Here is a 15,191-nt window from a genome sequence, read left to right as displayed (position 1 = left end):
ACAATGTGCTCAGTGGGTGTGCTTCGTTCACTAAATACTTTCCAGGACGATTTTTTTTTTATTCTCGAAGTGATGCTTTTCAACTGGCAACTGAGAAACCGTGGATAAAATAGGCTAAGAAGAAGATGTTGAAGTGATTACCGGGGCTAAATAATAAACAATACTGGGCGGACGGGTCCCTTCCCGGAGCGCAGGTGGATCCAGCGAAGTGGTGGAACAGGGTATTGGACGAGGACAGGATCAGCAGCGCGCGACAACAACCTCGGAACTACTAGTCTGCTACATCTTCAAATTATAGGCCTAACCATTCATTCCTAGATCTGCTTTTTGGGGTCCATATGATGCTAAATCTCTTCACAAACTGGATGTGTATCAGAACTTCAGTATTGTGGAAATAGAATAATCCAAGTGATGTGGCCACTGTAGAACGGACGTTGAATGGACGAACAACGCACAAACCCATTTGCACTCTAGGAGTGTAACCCTATTCAAATGATTATTTTGTAGGCTTTCCGAGCTTGCTTTTGTTGGAATAATACCTAGTTCTATCTCATTTGGACTATAATAGGCTGTAAGGATGCCTGAAGCACTCCAGGCGCTCTACATCGGCATGGAGGTGGTGATTGCCGTCTTCTCCGTCCTGGGTAATGTGATGGTGGTCTGGGCTGTGAAAATTAACAAGTCGTTGAGAGACACAACATTCTGTTTCATCGTTTCTCTGGCACTGGCGGATATCGCAGTGGGAGCCCTCGTCATCCCCTTGGCGATAACTATCAGCATCGGACTCCAAACTCACTTCTACAGCTGCCTGATGGTCGCGTGCACGGTGCTGGTGCTGACGCAAAGTTCCATCCTAGCCCTCCTGGCCATTGCTATTGACCGCTATCTCAGGGTCAAAATTCCAACCAGGTAAACACAACCAGCTCATCATGTCTTATACGTACACTGACCATAGCACAGGAGGTTGGTGCCACCTTAATTGGGGAGAACGGACTCGTGGTAATGGCTGGAGCGGAATAGGTGGAATGGTATCAAACACATGGTTTCCATTTGCTCTGTTCCGGCCATTATTATGAGCCCGTTCTCCCCTCAGCAGCCTCCTGTGCCATCCAGTTATAGGCTAACTTAGCAGGTAGATAAAATGCACTACTGAGGATGATGATGAGGAGGAGGATGTAAGAAGAAGGTGATATGAGGGTGAGGGGAAGAAGGAGGTGATGAAGAGGAGGATGCAATGAAGATGGCGTAATGATGAGGAAGAGGAGGTGTGGAGGGGGAGGAGGAGGTAGTGAAGAGGGTGTAATGATGATGAGGAGGAGGAGGTAATGAAGAGGGTGTAATGATGAGGGGGAGGAGGGGGAGGTGATGAAGAGGATGTAATGATGATGATGAGGAGGAGGACGTGATGAAGAGGGTCTAATGATGAGGAGGAGGAGGAAGAGGTGATGAAGAGGGTGTAATGATGATGATGAGGAGGAGGAGGTGATGAAGAGGGTGTAATGATGATGATGAGGAGGAGGAGGTGATGAAGAGGGTGTAATGATGATGATGCGGAGGAGGTGATGAAGAGGGTGTAATGAGGAGGAGGAGGTGATGAAGAGGGTGTAATGATGATGATGAGGAGGAGGTGATGAAGAGGGTGTAATGATGATGATGAGGAGGAGGTGATGAAGAGGGTGTAATGATGATGATGATGAGGAGGTGATGATGAGGTTGTAATGAGGAGGAGGTGATGAAGAGGGTGTAATGATGATGATGAGGAGGAGGTGATGAAGAGGGTGTAATGATGATGATGAGGAGGTGGTGATGAAGAGGGTATAATGATGAGGAGGAGGAGGTGATGAAGATGATGTAATGATGATGAGGAGGAGGAGGTGATGAAGAGGGTGTAATGATGATGAGGAGGAGGTGATGAAGAGGGTATAATGATGATGATGAAGAGGAGGTGATGAAGAGGGTGTAATGATGATGATGAGGAGGAGGTGATGACGAGGGTGTAATGAGGAGGAGGAGGTGATGAAGAGGGTGTAATGATGATGATGATGAGGAGGAGGTGATGAAGCGGGTGTAATGATGATGATGAGGAGGAGGAGGTGATGAAGAGGGTGTAATGATGATGATAATGAGGAGGAGGTGATGAAGAGGGTATAATGATGATGAGGAGGAGGTAGTGAAGAGGTTGTAATGAGGAGAAGGAGGTGATGAAGAGGGTGTAATGATGATGAGGAGGAAGAGGTAGTGAAGAGGATGTAATGAGGAGGAGGATGTAATGAAGATGGTGTAATGATGATGATGAGGAGGAGGTGATGAAAAGGGTGTAATGATGATGATGATGAGGAGGTGATGAAGAGGGTGTAATGATGATGATGAGGAGGAGGTGATGAAGAGGGTGTAATGATGATGATGAGGAGGAGGAGGTGATGAAGAGGGTGTAATGATGATGATGAGGAGGAGGTGATGAAGAGGGTATAATGATGATGAGGAGGAGGTAGTGAAGAGGTTGTAATGATGATGATGAGGAGGAGGTGATGAAGAGGGTGTAATGATGATGATGATGAGGAGGAGGAGGTGATGAAGAGGGTGTAATGATGATGATGAGGAGGAGGGGGAGGAGGAGGTGATGAAGAGGGTGTAATGATGATGATGAGGAGGAGGAGGTGATGAAGAGGGTGTAATGATGATGATGAGGAGGAGGAGGAGGTGATGAAGAGGGTGTAATGATGATAATGATGATAGAGATCTGATTACGAAGTGGTGGTGGTCATCATGATGGTGGTCATCATAGCACATTCTTCTTCCATGTGCTTGCTTATAGCTGCTACACTCACTCACTCACTCACTCACTCACTCACTCACTCACTCACTCACTCACTCACTCACTCACTCACTCACTCACTCACTCACTCACTCACTCACTCACTCACTCACTCACTCACTCACTCACTCACTCACTCACTCACTCACTCACTCACTCACTCACTCACTCACTCACTCACTCACTCACTCACTCACTCACTCACTCACTCACTCACTCACTCACTCACTCTCACTCACTCACTCACTCACTCACTCACACACACACACACACACACACACACACACACACACACACACACACACACACACACACACACACACACACACACACACACACACACACACACACACACACACACCTCTCCTGACATGAATTGATTCTGTTTCTTATTTCACTAGGAAGCCCTATATCCTACCAGCACTGCCAGTACCCTGTAGGCATGAAGAGGGGAGGGGTCTGACATACTGGTATTGACATGACAGCTTAACACACACACATGCAAGAAAGCAAGCACACACACAAGCACACACACAAACGTGTGAAGACACACACACACACACACACACACACACACACATTGACAGCTTACCATAGCAGAGCTGATACAAGCAGCTCTAATTAGCTGTTATGTCCTCAGGAATGCAGTGAAGGAAGGATTGGAGACTAACAAGCTGTGACTGTGTGGAGAAAACTCACATCTCTGTCTGTCTTACCCCTTCTTCTCTGCTGCCAATGTGCTGCTTTTTGTTGTTCAACTTACAGTACCTGTCCATTTTCTAGGGCACTTATTCAAAGATATTAGAGGAGAATACCGTTTGAGGTCAAAACGCGTCAGCTTATTTAATTAATAAAAGAGCACCTATGCATTACAAAAATATTTTTGTTTTTTGCCGTCTTTCGGTTTGGAGACGGCTTTCCTTTTTTGAAAGATGAGGATATTGTTTTGTGTTACAGTGGAATGAGTGAGTCTGTGACAGTGAAAGAAACGACACATGCTGTGTTTCATGTACACACCCGCTACTGCTGCCATGTTCAGAGGGAAACAAAACGCTTGGGGCTATGCTGCTGAGGAGAAACAGAAGGAGGCTGAGGAGCACAGAATGTGGTCCATTTGTTGTTGAATATTGTTAGACAGTGATATACTCGCTTTCAATCCTTTTTTTTAACGAAGCCACTTTGACTTTGGAGAGAGATTGTGAATGGTTAATTTGTCATGACAGAGAGAAAGACCTAGAGAGAGATTGTGAATTTGTCATGAGAATGAGAGAGACAGACAGAGAGAGAGAAAGACAGAGAGAGAGGGAGACAGAGAGAGAGAGGGAGAGGGAGAGAGAGAGAGAGAGAGAGAGAGAGAGAGAGAGAGAGAGAGAGAAAGAAAGAAAGAAAGAAAGAAAGAAAGAAAGAAAGAAAGAAAGAAAGAAAGAAAGAAAGAAAGAGAAAGAGAGAGAGAGAGAGAGTGAGAGAGCGAGAGGGAGAGAGAGAGAGAGAGAGAGAGAGTGTGAGAGAGAGAGAGAGAGAGAGAGAGAGAGAGAGAAAGAAAGAAAGAGAAAGAGAGAGAGAGAGAGAGAGAGAGAGACAGAGAAAGAAAGAAAGAGAAAGAGATAGGGAATTTGTCATGAGAATGCGAGAGAGAGAGAGAGAGAGAGAGAGAGAGAGAGAGAGAGAGAGAGAGAGAGAGAGAGAGAGAGAGAGAGAGAGAGAGAGAGAGATTGGCCATATTTGTCATGCACTTTTGACTCCTCCTGGCAGTGGCATAGCTGAATCTCATTACTGTCTTTGATGTCTTCGTCTATTATTAAACCTTGTCAAGTTATCAGTTAGCTCACACCTGCCATCGCCTCTTTCACAACACCTTTAACACTTCTACAGAAAATAACACTTCAAATTAGGCAGTACTATAATTTAACTATTTCCAATTATAAATCAATCAATGATTCCACAGTAGTTGTTCTGAATGACCAAAGGACAAAAAGGAACGGTCCATAATGGACAATTTAGTGTCAATATTGGATATAAATCTGGATTTCTGGATTTTTAAAAATCATTAAACAGTCATCATCATCATCATCATCATCATACGTGTAATACACCCTAATAATGCATACATCTAAATCAGACCTGTAAAATACACACGGGCCTATATAGCTTTACGAGAGGATCACCTCTCACTATCTACATGATATGCTGTCACGGACGTTGAAGGACGAATGTAACAGCGTTGCTTCCGTCCCTCTCCTCGCCCCTACCTGGGCTCGAACCAGGGACCCTCTGCACACATCGACAACAGTCACCCTCGAAGCGCCGTTACCCGTCGCTCCACAAAAGACGCGGCCCTTGCAGAGCAAAAACCATAACATGGATACTAAACATGCACGCCCTGACCAAACTAACTAGAGTTCTATAGGTCAGGGCGTGACATATGCACATGGACAGAGTAACACAGGAGGACACAACAGGCAATGTGAATCATTTGGTACATATGATAAGAAACCATTTACATTGTTATTAAACCGTCAGGCTGTTATGGGAGCTACGTGTGTTATCTACGCTAGATCATGAGAGTGTGTGTGTGTGTGTGTGTGTGTGTGTGAGAGAGTGTGTGTGTGTGTTTTGTGTGTGTCTGTGTGTGTGTGTCTGTGTGTGTGTGTGTGTGTGAGAGAGAGTGTGTGTCTGTGTGTGTGTGTGTCAATGTGTGTGTGAGTGTGTGTGTGTGTGTCTGTGTGTGTGTGTGTGTGTGTCTGTGTGTGTGTGTGTGTGTGTGTGTGTGTGGGTAACTAACTCCTTGTGTTATGGTATAGGTAACTAACTCCTTGTGTTATGGTATAGGTAACTAACTCCTAGTGTTATGTTATAGGTGTCTAACTCCTTGTGTTATGGTATAGGTAACTACATCATTGTGTTATGGTATAGGTGTCTAACTCCTTGTGTTATGGTATAGGTAACTAACTCCTTGTGTTATGGTATAGGTAACTAACTCCTTGTGTTATGGTATAGGTAACTAACTCCTTGTGTTATGGTATAGGTAACTAACTCCTTGTGTTATGGTATAGGTGACTAACTCCTTGTGTTATGGTATAGGTAACTAACTCCTTGTGTTATGGTATAGGTAACTAACTCCTTGTGTTATGGTATAGGTAACTAACTCCTTGTGTTATGGTATAGGTAACTAACTCCTAGTGTTATGTTATAGGTGTCTAACTCCTTGTGTTATGGTATAGGTGTCTAACTCCTTGTGTTATGGTATAGGTAACTAACTCCTTGTGTTATGGTATAGGTAACTAACTCCTTGTGTTATGGTATAGGTAACTAACTCCTTGTGTTATGGTATAGGTAACTAACTCCTTGTGTTATGGTATAGGTGACTAACTCCTTGTGTTATGGTATAGGTAACTAACTCCTTGTGTTATGGTATAGGTAACTAACTCCTTGTGTTATGGTATAGGTAACTAACTCCTTGTGTTATGGTATAGGTAACTAACTCCTTGTGTTATGGTATAGGTGACTAACTCCTTGTGTTATGGTATAGGTAACTAACTCCTTGTGTTATGATATAGGTAACTAACTCCTTGTGTTATGGTATAGTTAACTAACTCCTTGTGTTATGGCATAGTTGACTAACTCCTTGTGTTATGGCATAGTTGACTAACTCCTTGTGTTATGGCATAGTTGACTAACTCCTTGTGTTATGATATAGGTGACTAACTCCTTGTGTTATGGTATAGGTGACTAACTCCTTGTGTTATGGTATAGGTAGCTAACTCCTTGTGTTATGGTATAGGTAACTAACTCCTTGTGTTATGGTATAGGTGTCTAACTCCTTGTGTTATGGTATAGGTAACTAACTCCTTGTGTTATGGTATAGGTAACTAACTCCTTGTGTTATGGTATAGGTAACTAACTCCTTGTGTTATGGTATAGGTAACTAACTCCTTGTGTTATGGTATAGGTGACTAACTCCTTGTGTTATGGTATAGGTAACTAACTCCTTGTGTTATGGTATAGGTAACTAACTCCTTGTGTTATGGTATAGGTAACTAACTCCTTGTGTTATGGTATAGGTAACTAACTCCTTGTGTTATGGTATAGGTGACTAACTCCTTGTGTTATGGTATAGGTAACTAACTCCTTGTGTTATGATATAGGTAACTAACTCCTTGTGTTATGGTATAGTTAACTAACTCCTTGTGTTATGGCATAGTTGACTAACTCCTTGTGTTATGGCATAGTTGACTAACTCCTTGTGTTATGGCATAGTTGACTAACTCCTTGTGTTATGATATAGGTGACTAACTCCTTGTGTTATGGTATAGGTGACTAACTCCCTAACCGCCTGGTTTCTCTTTATCTCTACAGCTATAAGCGTGTGGTGACAAAGCAGCGAGCGGCCGTGGCGGTGGTGGTGTGCTGGACCGTGGCCTTCATCGTGGGCTTGACCCCCATGCTGGGCTGGAACAACCTCTGGAGGTAGATGGCCATGTATTTTAAATTAGTTGTGTGTTGTTTTCTAATTGCGATGTGACATTATCTGTGTCCGAAATGGCTTCCTATTCCCTATATAGTGCACTACTTCTGAACAGGGCCCCATATGGTTGCCATTTCAGGCTCCCCAATTGTCCTTTCGATGTATTTATAAATAACTCAGTTATTCTAGTTCTGCTATTGATACTATGTATCTATAATATACCCAATTAGATAACACCTCCCGCAAGTAAATAACACCTCCCGCTATCTCTTGCTCCCCGTCAACCACCCCCCCCCCCCCCCCCCCCCTTTCACCCCCCCCCCCTTTCTCTTCCTCCCTGCAGGCTACAGCAGAACAGTTCCATGAATGAGGATCTCACCATCACCTGTCAGTTTGAGAACGTAATCAGCATGGACTATATGGTCTACTTCAACTTCTTCGGCTGGGTATTATAACATCTCTCTTTATGTAGTATATCGGCTGGGTAATATAACATCTCTCTTTATGTAGTATATCGGCTGGGTATTATAACATCTCTCTTTATGTAGTATATCGGCTGGGTAATATAACATCTCTCTTTATGTAGTATATCGGCTGGGTAATATAACATCTCTCTTTATGTAGTATATCGGCTGGGTAATATAACATCTCTCTTTATGTAGTATATCGGCTGGGTAATATAACATCTCTCTTTATGTAGTATATCGGCTGGGTATTATAACATCTCTCTTTATGTAGTATATCGGCTGGGTAATATAACATCTCTCTTTATGTAGTATATCGGCTGGGTATTATAACATCTCTCTTTATGTAGTATATCGGCTGGGTATTATAACATCTCTCTTTATGTAGTATATCGGCTGGGTATTATAACATCTCTCTTTATGTAGTATATCGGCTGGGTATTATAACACCTCTCTTTATGTAGTATATCGGCTGGGTATTATAACATCTCTCTTTATGTAATGTATCATGTTCATAAGACTTGAGGTCAGGGCGTCGGATGTTGTTTGTTGAACTAAAGCGTTTCAGGGATACATACATTGTTGTTAAGTAGCTCTGTAGGTCAACTAGTGCATGGGTAAAACACGGTACTGGAGCTAACACGGGACTGGACTATGTTTCACTACAGGTGCTGCCTCCTTTACTCCTCATGCTGGTCATCTACACAGAGATCTTCTACATGATCCACAAGCAGCTCAACAAGAAGGTGAGGTGACCACCGCCCCTCCTCCCATCTATGTAGCCTCGCCACACCTCTGTTTGTGCTATCTTGCCAACTCCTTGTCACTCATTGCCATACCAAACAGGAGACTTCCATAAGGAGTTGGCAAAAAAACAGAAACAGACTGTCACGCCCTGGCTCTGGGGACTCTTATATGTTGAGCCAGGGTGTGGATGTTCTATGTGTTATTTTCTATGTTTTGGTTCTAGTTCGTGTATTTCTATGTTGGCCAGGGTGGTTCCCAATCAGAGGCAGCTGTAGCTCGTTGTCTCTGATTGGGGACCATACTAAGGCAGCCTGTTGGCACATGTTTATTGTGGGATCGTTGTTCCCGGAAGGTTTGTGTTCAACTCAGGACTTCACGTATCGTTTTGTTTTGTTGTTTTTGTTTGTTTGTGTACTAGAAATAAAGAATGTACGCATATCCCGCTGCGCCTTGGTCCGCTGTTTATAACGAGCGTGACACAGACTAGAAGCTAGGCTACTAGATTATCTATCTAGGGGGAAATGGATCCCCTGAGTATATGTATATGGCTATAAAAGCTATAGAAATTATGATTTGTTTATTTCAATAATACGTTATTGAAGGTAATCTTTCTTCTTACAGGCTTGCACCACCAGCCACACCGACCCCAACAAGTACTACAACAAGGAACTCAAACTGGCCAAGTCGCTGGCCCTGGTCCTCTTCCTGTTTGCCATCAGCTGGCTTCCCCTCCACATCATCAACTGCGTCACGCTGTTCTGTCCGACCTGCGACAAACCCCTGTTCCTGATCTACGTCGCTATATTGCTCACGCACGGCAACTCAGCCGTCAACCCCATCGTCTACGCCTTCCGCATCAACAAGTTCCGCGACGCTTTCCTGAAGATCTGGAAGCAGTACTTCTGTTGTAAGGACGTACCCGCCATTTTGAATCAGCCTAGTGAGAAGGATCAGAAAGAGAACCAGAATGAGAATGAGAACGGGAATCCTAATCCGAACAGAGACTCACAGCCAGCTCTATCGCCACCACAAGAAGGGCAGCAGCCTCCACTAGAGCAGATGCAGGAGGCCAAACCCTAACGGCCACAGTCTCACAACGATGCTCCACCACTGCAGAAACCCCCAATGAAGCACAACAATATCTAACTAACCCCAGAACAAAGGGAGTTTCTACATTGATGTGTCAGAAACCTATGAGTTCCTATGTTTTGGGGGATGAATAGAGGTTGTTTAACAGGAGCCAGAGGTATGCTCATAGTCGTTCTGAATGTATAGCTAGCGACCAATGGAGGACTGTGACATGGTGAAAGAAAGTTTGGCGACTTGCAGGACTTGTAAAGATATCTTACAGACTGTGAAATCACATTTTAACAGGCGGAGGTGTATTTGAGTTTGAGGTGGAGGAAAAAAAACATTGAAAATGAGTATTAGGGTTTATACGGTAAACAGTGTCATAATACCCATAAAACCAGCGGTCAAACAGGGAAATGGTTCCAATCGTTTTTCCACCATTCATTTTTCCCATAGGGGATTTTAGAAACCCTTAATATAAGGGCTGTGTTTCGTGTAGGCTTACCCTGGCGTGATGTTTTGATAACAGTGTACATTTCTCTAGGTCAAGGTGACTTTTATCAATATATTCAGCTCTATTTAATCTCAGATTCAAAAATGCTAATTAGCATCAAACTACAAATCCCTGCAGGCTCCTGCACGTCATCTCTAGCTGACACCTTTGCTAACAGGTATTGTGTCAATTTAAAACTTGCGCAAGACAGTTCACAGAATTGTCCATTTAAAGACATGTAGCCAATTTATTCATTACTACATTTAGCTAACATTAGATAGTTAATCCAGAGATTCTTACCTTTGCCTCGATTCGGCAGTCTCGTCCAGATCATCATGGCATTTGTAGTTCTTTATGATAGACACATTAGCAACTAATTAGCATTTCATTTTGGGGGGTAAAAACAGGCAAATATATTGATAAAAGTCACCTTGTCCCAGAGACATTTACATGCTTATCAAAACGTCACGCCAGGGTAAGCCTACACAAAACACAGCCCTTATTTGAAGTGTTTCTATAATCCCCTATGGGAAAAATGAATGGTGGAAAAACGATTGGAACCATTTCCCTCTTTGACCGCTAGGTTTTATGGGTATTATGACTCATACTGTGGTACTCTATTAGGGTTTATATAGTAAAACCATTGAAAAGGAGTATTAGAGTTTATACGGTAAAAAAGGCTAATAAAAAATGTGCAATAATGTAAGGGCTCTATTCAATCAGATCCACTTTAACCGTCGTCCGCGTAGCGGTTGTTTTGGTGGTGTCGGAGGTGGAACTGCTTTGGAGCTGCTCCTGGCATTATACCTAAAGCGGACATTGCCATTTGGCTGCAGCCTTGTTTACAATTTCGAATGTGAGATGTAATCTACACCTGGATTAGGCTGATAGAAATCCTCATTATTTCCATAAAGCCTAGACTTTCTCGTTCTGAACTTCTAACGTGAGTGTGAGGGGTGTGGCTTTGTGACAATGATCAAGAGCACTTGCACCGATTTGACAGCTCCAACGTAATTACGCCTCAGACACAGCCAAAACATCAGCTATGCGGTTGTCGAGCTATCGCCGGTTAACGCTTTATCTGATTGAATCTAGGCCTAAGTCTCTTTGACAATGATACATTTTAGTAACAAACTAATCTGAAGACACTGAGCTTCAACTGACAGTTAACAGAACACTGACAGTGGGTCTTTTTAGCATTGTGAAATTAGAAAGGAACTGACAGCTGATATGATCCTCATGATGAAATGTGCAAAATACAGCACTGACTGTGAGGTTGATCAATGTCAGATTATCAAACGTTATAAAACAAAATGACAATGTGACTTAAAAGGGTTCCAGATGTTCCAATTATCAAACGATAAGGTACATCTTCCTGCTGTTTATTAAACTGTATTGATTTGAGCTGAGAAAGGCTTAATATGAATGTAACGATGTGAATGTGAATTAAATGTAGCTATGGTGGCAGCTCGTCAGCTGTGAATGAACACATATCTTGATTCGGTGTCTTAAGACACGAGAAGCACAGTGGAGGAACGAGTGGACCGCTGCTCTCCTCCCCTCCCCTCTCCCCGCTGCTCTCCTCTCCCTCCCCTCTCCCCGCTGCTCTCCCTTCCCCTCCCCTCTACACCACTGCTCTCCCCTCCCCTCTACACCGCTGCTCTCCCCTCCCCTCTCCCCGCTGCTCTCCTCTCTCTCCCCTCCCCGCTACACCGCTGCTCTCCTCTCTCTCCCCTCCCCTCTACACGGCTGCTCTCCCCTCCCCTCCCCTCTACACGGCTGCTCTCCCCTCCCCTCCCCTCTACACCGCTGCTCTCCCCTCCCCTCTCCCCGCTGCTCTCCTCTCTCTCCCCTCCCCTCTACACCGCTGCTCTCCCCTCCCCTCTACACGGCTGCTCTCCCCTCCCCTCCCCTCTCCCCGCTGCTCTCCCCTCCCCTCTACACGGCTGCTCTCCCCTCCCCTCCCCTCTCCCCGCTGCTCTCCTCTCTCTCCCCTCCCCTCTCCCCGCTGCTCTCCTCTCTCTCCCCTCCCCGCTACACCGCTGCTCTCCTCTCTCTCCCCTCCCCGCTACACCGCTGCTCTCCTCTCTCTCCCCTCCCCGCTACACCGCTGCTCTCCTCTCTCTCCCCTCCCCGCTACACCGCTGCTCTCCTCTCTCTCCCCTCCCCTCTACACCACTGCTCTCTCTCCCCTCTACACTGCTGCTCTCCCCTCCCCTCCCCTCTACACCGCTGCTCTCCCCTCCCCTCTCCCCGCTGCTCTCCTCTCTCTCCCCTCCCCTCTACACCGCTGCTCTCCCCTCCCCTCTACACGGCTGCTCTCCCCTCCCCTCCCCTCTCCCCGCTGCTCTCCCCTCCCCTCTACACGGCTGCTCTCCCCTCCCCTCCCCTCTCCCCGCTGCTCTCCTCTCTCTCCCCTCCCCTCTCCCCGCTGCTCTCCTCTCTCTCCCCTCCCCGCTACACCGCTGCTCTCCTCTCTCTCCCCTCCCCGCTACACCGCTGCTCTCCTCTCTCTCCCCTCCCCGCTACACCGCTGCTCTCCTCTCTCTCCCCTCCCCTCTACACCACTGCTCTCTCTCCCCTCTACACTGCTGCTCTCCCCTCCCCTCCCCTCTACACCGCTGCTCTCCCCTCCCCTCCCCTCTACACCGCTCCTCTCCCCTCCCCTCTACACCACTGCTCTCCTCTCTCTCCCCTCCCCTCTACACCGCTGCTCTCCTCTCCCTCCCCTCTACACCACTGCTCTCCTCTCCCTCCCCTCTACACTGCTGGGAGGACAAACGATAAGGTGTCTGTGCTGACACCACGGTTTTGTGACTCCTCAATTGGATTCTTCCCTCCCCTCCCTCCTTCCTTCCTTCCTTCCTCACTCCATCCCTCCTTCCAATACTCCATTCCTCCCTCCCTCCGCCCAATAATACTGATCCGCTACAGAGAGAAGTGAGAGAGAGGGAGGCACATGTGAGGGGCTGGGGGGATTCATTCCAACTGATTGTATCTATACTATAGTATTACTGTATCTATACTACAGTATTACTCTATCTATACTACAGTATTACTGTATTGTAAGGTCTACACCTGTTGTATTCGACGCATGTGACATATACAATTTGATTTGATTTGATCTATACTACGGTATTACTGTATCTGGCTCAACTGTTTTTGCTTCATTTGCATAATGCTCTGCTTGTACGTAGCCTGCTTGGCCGGCTGCCTGTTTGTGTTATCATGCCAGCTTCTTGTCACTTACTGTCATGGCTTAATGACAGCTGTGGAGTTGACATGAGCACAGATCTGGGATCAGGCTAGCTTGGCATCCACAGATCTGGGATCAGGCTAGCTTGGCATCCACAGATCTGGGATCAGGCTAGCTTGGCATCCACAGATCTGGGATCAGGCTAGCTTGGCATCCACAGATCTGGGATCAGGCTAGCTTGGCATCCACAGATCTGGGATCAGGCTAGTTTGGCATCCACAGATCTGGGATCAGCTTGGAATGCCTGAACATCCTTCTTTCTTTTGATTTTTGGACATTGTTTGTGTCTCAAATGGCACCCTATTCCCTATGGAGTGCACTACTTTCAACCAGGGCCCTTAGGCCTATAGTAGTGCATAGGGCTTTTTGGTCAAAAGTAGTGCACTATATCGGGAATAGGGTGCGATTTGGGACGCACACGTCATCTTTGACCACACTCACCATTTGGTACAGTATGAGGAGGAGAATGTATTATACTGAAGTCCATTGTACAGCATGTAGAGTCTTGTATATGACTGATGTCATGTTCAGACTGTGCCTAATGATGCTATATGCATTAGGTGTATATGTAACGCTGGAGGTATTATTTCTACAGAAGTCTTATCATAACCAGTATCTCTATTCAACTCCACTGAAAGAATCAGGAACCACAAACGTGTCTTAGAGTAAGAGTGCTGATCAAGAATCCTGGTCCTTCCTTGTCCATGTAAACGTATTCATTATGATCTGAAAGGCAAAAACCCATCCTAGATCGGCACTCCTACACTGACACTGTGAATGCAGACCCAGTCGTGTTTAAACATGTCAAGGGAAATTGTTTGACTTTAATCCCACTACCAACCTGTATAATTGACGTGATGATGAGATATGTATTTATAGGCCAGTTGTACAAAATATCACACTTGGGAGAAGATGTTAAAAAATAATGACTGAATAAATGTTTGTTATCATGTTCTTCGACAGTCATATTACTGTAATGTTACTGGTACCATGTGGAGATAATGTTGTGCGTGAACTAACATGGGCGCTGGATAGGGTTGCAAGGCAATCTATCGTTAACTTTGGTCATTCAAATATAAATGACCAAAGTTACGATAGATTGCCGTAGATTTTCTGTTAATTACCAAAATTACTCAAGATTCCGGTAACTTTGGTAAATTACCGGTAGCTTTGCAACCCTATCCTATCGTTGTTAAAAAACAATGTCTAGAACATAGACCATATGGTTCAAGGGAAAATAGCCTAATTAATGAAAAAAGCATCTAATCAACAATGGCATTATTTTAAATTAACTCTATTTATTTTTTTCACACTGCCACCAGTTTGACGCTAAAACATTGACAACAAATACATATTGACATAGTAAAATCAATATTAAAAAAAAATATATATATTTCATTCTGAAACCCTCATATTAAACACCAATGGTATTCACTAAGTTGCTGGTTTATATTTAGGATAATGTTTTACAGCTTTGTCATTCAATTGTTTTATTTTAAAATCATCTTATTTAACGATTTCATATATTTTACATTTGGAAAACCTCCCTGGTCTTTGTGGTTGAATCTGTGTTTGAAATTCACTGCTCGACTGAGGGACCTTACAGATAATTGTATGTCTGGGGTACAGAGATGAGGTAGTCATTAAAAAATCATGTTAAACACTATTATTGCACACAGAGTGAGTCCATGCAACTCATTATGTGACTTGTGAAGCACATTTTTACTCCTGAACTTATTTAGGCTTGCAATTGCAAAGGGGTTGAATACTTATTAATTCAAGACATTTCAGCTTTTCATTTTTTATTAATTTGTACATATTTTGTAGAACATAACTCAACTTTGACATTATGGGGTAATGTGTGTAGGCCAGTGACAAAA

The 15,191-nt window shown here is 44.5% G+C and overlaps 1 protein-coding gene across 1 annotated transcript; it reads left to right on the top strand.

Annotated features, from left to right (window-relative positions):
• Positions 1-577: 577 nt before the first annotated feature.
• On the top strand, positions 578-9,571 carry LOC311149844 (adenosine receptor A1-like; the record flags this gene model as incomplete). The annotated part of the gene is made up of 5 exons (XM_084187081.1): positions 578-909; positions 7,172-7,282; positions 7,624-7,726; positions 8,413-8,490; positions 9,113-9,571. 5 exons carry the CDS (start codon positions 578-580, stop codon positions 9,569-9,571), a joined length of 1,083 nt encoding a protein of 360 aa, XP_084043207.1.
• Between the last annotated feature and the right edge of the window lie 5,620 nt (positions 9,572-15,191).

Source organism: Coregonus lavaretus (genome assembly GCF_964263955.1).
Source record: "Coregonus lavaretus genome assembly, chromosome: 22".
NCBI classification, from domain to species: domain Eukaryota; kingdom Metazoa; phylum Chordata; class Actinopteri; order Salmoniformes; family Salmonidae; genus Coregonus; species Coregonus lavaretus.
This window is presented reverse-complemented; position numbering and strand designations above follow the sequence as displayed.